Genomic DNA, 7,203 nt, shown 5'->3' with positions numbered 1-7,203 from the left:
ATGAGTGAATTCGTGTCTCCCCAGAGGGTGGAGGCTTTCTGCAAAACCTTGCAGGTTTCCCCTCATCTTCCCATGTCCCTGCGTCAAATGATGCGCCGGCGCCTTCGCTATAAAAGCACCTGTCCTGGCCAGACATCACTCGCATCTCACTTTCTGTCTCTCACACACACGCTCACCCTCACACACTCTTGAACTCCACACACACACTCTCCCGTACAGAGCAGTGGGACAGGACATCACCAAGGTAAAGGAAACATGAGCTACGCCAGCGAAATTTACACCAGCAGCTCCTATCGGAAGATCTTCGGAGATGCCCCCCGCTCCGGCCGCGTGGGTCTGGGCAGCAGCAGCCCGTCCCGCCTGCACTCTGCGGGATACCGCAGCAGCCACCGCACCTATGGTTCCCCATCCGTGATGTCCTCCACCACTTACCGCAGGTCAGCGGCACCCGGCCGCGTCTTCTCGTCCATGCCGGACTCTGTGATGGACCTGACCCAGTCCACCGCGGTCACCAACGAGCTCAAGATCATCCGCACCAACGAGAAGGAGCAGCTGCAGGGCCTCAACGACCGCTTCGTGTCCTTCATTGAGAAAGTGCACAACCTGGAGCAGCAGAATAAAGTCCTGGAGGCAGAGGTCACGGTGCTGCGGCAGCGCAACAACGAGCCCTCTCGCCTCCACGAGCTCTACGAGCAAGAGATCCGCGAGCTGAGGGCGCGCGTGGAGGAGCTGACCCACGAGAAGAGCCAGATGCACATGGACTGCGTTCAGATGAACGAGACCCTGGAGCGCGTGAGGGAAAAGCTGGAGGAGGAGACTAGGCTGCGCGAAGAAGCGGAGAACACCCTGAAGGGCTACCGGAAGGACGTGGACGACGCCACCCTGGCCCGCCTGGAGCTGGAGAAGAAAGTGGAATCTCTTCTGGACGAGATCGCCTTCCTCAGGAAGGTTCATGAGGAGGAGCTGCAGGAGCTGCAGGCGTCTCTGCAGGCCACACAGGTAGGCTACACACTGGGCTGTGATGACCCGCAGGTGCTCACAATGACGCCACACTCATGAGTTTACAGAGGCCATATCAAACCTGACTCACATCGAGCAGCTGTTATCACAGAATCAGCTGATAAAACATTTGTGTTTGTTACTAACTTTCTAATACAATAATTAATAATAATAATAATATGTAGTCCAGACGCACGCCCTCTGTACGGTCTGCAGCTTGTACCTGGCAGTGTTAAACCCAGTCCTGAGCCGTTTCTCCCGTTAGGACCTGCTGCGTCCTCTGCGCACTGGATAATTGATGGCACTGCAGTTCCGTTTCATCTCCGCGCGCCGTCCCGCCCTCCTGCCATAAACAGGTCTCGAGCGCCCCTGCAGCGTCCCGACCCCAGTGCAGACTTTAGAGCTGGACTTTATCTCAGAGGGTATCTCTGTGGGGACATTAAGTGAGCATCATGTTACAGAGTTACCGCTGCAGATATAAAAACTCTGAATGCAACAAAATCAGTACAGCCCCAGAGACAGTAGACCCTGATGTCTGATGTTTTCATTCTTAGAGGTTAGACTGTGCAGAGAGAAAAGCGACAGCGCCTTATCCAGAGGTGTGGTCGAGCCGAGTGGCAGCTGGCAGGACACAGCCTTTACTTTATGCTGTCACGATTTGACAAAGAAAGTTCAATAGCCTATACCTTGGCCCCGGTGTTAGCAAGAAAACCATCCATAATATACTAAACAGAAGACAAACACGGAGCCTGAGCAGAAATCAGTCTGCCGAGTATTAAGGAAGTCATGCAGGAGGATGCTGGTTGCTATGGAGGGGAATATTATTGGCGTGTAAGCTGCTGACAGCCTGAGTCAGCAGTCAGCTCATCAGTCCTGCAGCCACCTCACTGGACAGCTCATCAACTACCTGCTCACATGCATGTCCTACATACTGTCACCAGAAGCACATAGAACAACACTATTTACACAGCGTAGTGTTTTTCTATGATGCGATTATGAGTTTATTCATTTTATTTCTGAGTTGACAGAAATAGTTCACAGACATTGTTTTATATACATTTTATATTGACATCACAAGCTGCAGGCAGGTCGGTGTGGCTTCAAAGGGCTTCTGTGTTCCAGTCAACACAGTTCACAGCACAGTCACAGCCAAGTCAACTGCCCACTGGAAACACCAGTTTATTCATATATTCAGTTTTCCCTCATGTACCAGATATCCAAACTGACGACTTTATTTTAAACTTTAATAGCTCTTGTTGGCAAATGACATTGTTTCATAATAAAAATGAATATACTTTATAGTAAAATCAACTTGAATACTGTAAATCTAAATAATGTGAAGCAATGAGCAAAAAGTATACCCATATACCCATATAGTATACTGTAGTATACTGTATACCCATATACCCATATAGTATACTGTATACTCATATACCCATATAGTATATGCATACCTTGAAAAGATTGGTTAGTAAAGTTGAAATACTTTATTTACAGATGTAGGGTATAAGTCTACACATACTACTAACAGGAAGTCATAAAAACACTCTCCATTTTTTTACCCTCCCTACATCCAGGTGTCAGTGGAGATGGACATGAGCAAACCAGACCTGGCTGCTGCCTTGAAGGACATCCGGGCTCAGTATGAGAACCTGTCAGCCAGGAACCAGGTCCAGGCAGAGGAGTGGTACCGCTCCAAGTTTGCCAGCGTGACCGAGGCAGCAGCCCGCAACCAGGACGCCATCAAGCACTCAAAGGAGGAGCTGAGTGAGTACCGCAGGCAGGTGCAGGCCCGCACCCTGGAGATTGAGGCCCTCAGGGGCCACAATGAGGCTCTGGAGAGGCAGATTGCCGAGATGGAGGATCGCCATAACAATGAAATCGGAGAGATGCAGGTATGTATTAGTGAGATTTTGGTATTTTTTCAGGTTTATTAAGCTGATGCGGGAAACCTGGTTTACAAGGGAGACCTGACAAAACAAAGACATACTAAAAGCTGTTACAGGCCATATACATGTCATAAGACTCAGAGTAGGCTACGAGTTACTCTTGAATTCTACCAGAGATTTCAAACCTAGCAGCTGAACTCTCAAGTTCACACTTTGCACAGTGGGCACTGATGTATAATTACAGGGGTAGCTTTTATAACTCACTTTCTTATAATAATGAACACACTTGGCACATATTTTTAGTCAATACACATGACAAAATAAGTGATGTTTTTTCATGCATGTGTCTGTGTGTGTGTGTGTGTGTGTGTAGGACACCATTCAGCAGCTGGAGTCTGCCCTGCGCAGCACTAAAGGAGAAATGTCCCGTCACCTGCGTGAGTACCAGGACCTGCTGAATGTCAAGATGGCGCTGGACATTGAGATTGCTGCCTACAGGTTGGATATATTACAAACAATACAGCAGTAATTAGTTTGAACTCACCTGAATTTAAATGTCAATTTTTACATGACATCAGCCCATGTTATTCATATGAACTACTGTTTACATTTTGTTTTTCTCACACATTTTTGAAGATCAGAGGATGCAGGCAATGCAAAATACATATCGGTGGCTTATAGATAGCCTCTTTTTGGTTGCTGAAAGCTTGAATTACAAGCTTAAGTTGCAAACATCTAGAAAATACATTTATTTAAACCAAGGCAACATTAGAATTTGTCTTAAATGTCTAAAGATAAAATTAAAATGAATTAGCTTCATGTATTTGACACATTTATAAAATTAAACCTGTGGCCTAGTTGTAAAAAGCGTGTACATGCTGTGTCTCCCAGTTTGATTCTGGGTTTGATTCAGTCTACATCTCATATTTTCACAATTCGTGCAATGTACATTGTCCAGTAAAGACAAAATGGGCAAAAAGTTTGGAAAAATTAAATGGTTGTGAAATGTGGATTGAATGCTCTCCCTATTTATCAATCAAAGAGGAATCAATCCTCTTCCTACTGTAACAAGACAGATGAAGGGAAGTGATTCAATGTGAAGCCTTACAATAATCTAACTCAGCAACAGGGATAATGTTCTGGGCAAACATACCAAAACAGACATGAGAGGTGCAGCCACTGATAATCCAGTGACATTAGATGCCTGAGCAGAAATAAATGTAGATAATAATAGTAACAAAACCAGACTAGAGGTGACGTCATCTCCCATCCCCTGTCTCTGTGTGTGCAGGAAGCTGCTGGAAGGCGAAGAGTGTCGCCTCAGCTCTGTTGGAGGAGCCATGGTCCAGTCGGGCTACCCCGGCTTCTCATACATGTCAGCACGCACCTACACACTTGGAGCCTACAAGAAGTTTAGTGCCAAGCCTGAGGAGGAGGAGGAGGAGGAGGCAGAAGAAGAGGAGAAAGAGCAGGAGGAGGAAGGAGAAGAGGGAGGAGAGGAGGGTGAGGAGGGAGAAGAGGGAGAGGAGGGAGATGACCAGGAGGAGGGTGAAGGAGAAGAAGAGGAAGAGGAAGAGGAGGAGGAGAAGCCAAAGGAGAAGGAGGAGAAGGATAAGAAGCAGGAGAGCCCCAATGGCAAGAGCAGCAAGCGCTAAACTGCTTGTGTCATCATCTCCATCGCCATCAATAACACATTCCACATCCCACCAATCACACTCCAGAGCATCTGTGTTTTTCTGTCTCTTTTTGCTCTGTAACTCAGAAGTGATTAGTAGAAACTTTAATGATAGATGGAGAAAATGCTTTCGAAGGGAATAGATATATTACAATGGCACAAGAGTTTAAATCATTTACATACTCTGCAGAAGTCATGATTTTACATAACACAATGTTTAAATGAATTTAACATTGTGTTCAAAGCACATTTGATTTAATTTGAAATTGTGGAAAGCAATATGAAGAAAGCTAGCATGACGCCACAAAGTTTCCTAACTTTGAAAACCTGGAGGATTTTTTCTTCATATCATAAATGTGCCATTAGTGATCAATACTCGCATCAGGAGCAATCAATACCCTGAAAGTAACAACTTTATCAGCACACAGACTTTAAGATAAATGCACAGATCCTGGAGCATGAGAAACAGCCAGTCCAACTTTTACGGTGCTATTTGATTTTTACATATAAAAGTTGGGGAGTACTGTAGGTAAAGATTTTCTCACAAAATGAAGCTTTACCAGCTCATTCCTGAATGTCGGCTTGTCGTGGAGGGAAGTGTAAAGGAGTAAAAAGCCTCGATTTGAACCATAATTCTGAGTCAATGTTTCACACAGCAGGTGAATGCTTTTCACGCCCTTTTTTCTTCCACTCCTCTCCATCACTGTCCACTTAGTACTTCATCTCATTTCACCACGATGAAATGAAATGTACCGCCACATGTTCAAGGCCTTTTTTATTTCCTTTTAGCCACCGCAGTGTCACAGCACGGACTAATGGCAACTTGTAGTGCAGAAAAACTGTATACCAGTATATGAATGTGTTTGGATGGGTGGGTGGTATTACCAGTAGCTGTAAATGAGGAGTGCTGCAGCTTCTCCATGAGAAAGTGCATCTTTGCGAATGAAAAATTAATGAGGTTATATTGCTGCTATATATCATTTTTTGGGAATATGATTTATCCCCCCTTGATTGATTCATTTGTCACAGATTGATCAGCCATCTCTGTTGTCATAGCTCAATATCTGGAAGTCTACTTCCTTCCTGTCTGCATTTTTAGAGAACAGCGACATTTCTTTCTTTCTTGTCAAGCAAATGTGGTGTTTTTGTTTCATTTAGCTGAGAACACGTTGAAGATGAGCATGGCTGTCAGTGTCAGGCAGCTGACGGTGACACTGACAGCCCTCAGCTGAGACTGCAAGTGGCAGGTGGCCAGATGCCACTGGGGTCATGGTTAGATAGTACATAGTCACATATAAGGGCTATTTTCACCATAACCCTTTCTCTCACTTTGCTCTGATCTGCTTGTGTCACTTACAATCATGTCACCCTTCTCTGCCTTTCTTTTTTGACAAATGAGTCAACCAACGGGCATGAATGCATGGCCTGAATCTTGGAGCTTGAATATTTGCTGGATGGAATAGATTTTTGCTTGTTGTGTTTAATTAAAAAAAAATGCCTTAACCATGACTGAAAGTTAAAATAAGATGTTTTCACCTGCATTTCACTTGTTGCGGAGGAGGCCGAAGAGTTCTGACACTTTCCAGACCGTTCTGCTATACAACTGTGACTGTATGTGCTGCTCATGCACTGATATTCTTCTCAAAGCCAAATAAAGACATTTATTAACCAAACATCCATTACATCTCTGAGTTTTAATGTCATGAAATATTCTTTACCTGCTTTAATGTAGATAATATGAGGTGATGATGTGTAATAATACACAGTATAAGCATATTTATTAGATGGCACTAGACAATTATATATAAATGTCATTTAGATTGATAGTTTTATATTTATATAAAATGAATACACATGAAGGATAAAAGCATGTAAGAGTAACATTTATTTTATTTATAATGTGTTGCATTAAATTATGTAACAAGTTATGCAGTTGAAATGGGTGCTGAAAGTGCAGAATTACAATAATGTTGCTTTTTCCATGGTGGAATATGGGCAATTTATTGTCACCTCACAGTGTGACAGACACCAAGGGAAACAGGAACAAGGAACATGTTTATAAGGTATTTATTGCCGTACTCACAACATACAAGTGAAACGAGGAACCAGGAACGGTGTGTCCAAGGGAGTGCCACGGGGATCAGACAGAGAGTAGGAGTTAGGGAAGTCCATATATACAGAAGGGGGAGTGCAGACGAGGTGCAGGTGTGTGACTAGGGGACAGGTGAGACTGCTTGTGATGATTGCCAGGGGAAAAGCCTGGCAGAACCGTAACAGTACCCCCCTCTCCACGGCCAACTCCTGGGGGCCGAACCCCCCTCCTGAGGACAGGGGACCGTGGAGAGAGGAGGCTGGAGACCGGGGCCAGAGGAGGCGGGAGACTGGAGACAGCGGAGACTGGAGACAGCGGAGACTGGAGACAGCGGAGACTGGAGATTGGGAACAGGGAACGGGGGACAGAGGAGACTGGAGCCTGGGAACTGGGGACTGGGAACCGGGGAGAGTGGAAACTGGGAACCGGGGAATGGGGAGACTGGAGACTGGGAGCCGGGGACGGAGGAGACTGGAGACTGGGAGCCGGGGACGGAGGAGACTGGAGACTGGGAGCCGGGGACGGAGGAGACTGGAGACTGGGAGCCG

At 45.6% G+C, this 7,203-nt stretch overlaps 1 protein-coding gene across 1 annotated transcript; it reads left to right on the top strand.

Annotated features, from left to right (window-relative positions):
* Positions 1-6,236, top strand: neff1 (neuronal intermediate filament family member 1). Its single transcript, XM_026322509.2, has 4 exons — positions 1-999; positions 2,577-2,894; positions 3,262-3,386; positions 4,180-6,236. Exons 1-4 carry the CDS (start codon positions 256-258, stop codon positions 4,541-4,543), a joined length of 1,551 nt encoding a protein of 516 aa, XP_026178294.1. The 5' UTR covers positions 1-255; the 3' UTR covers positions 4,544-6,236.
* Positions 6,237-7,203: the final 967 nt, after the last annotated feature.

The sequence above is a fragment of the Mastacembelus armatus genome, chromosome 9 (genome assembly GCF_900324485.2).
Source record: "Mastacembelus armatus chromosome 9, fMasArm1.2, whole genome shotgun sequence".
NCBI lineage: Eukaryota > Metazoa > Chordata > Actinopteri > Synbranchiformes > Mastacembelidae > Mastacembelus > Mastacembelus armatus.
This window is presented reverse-complemented; position numbering and strand designations above follow the sequence as displayed.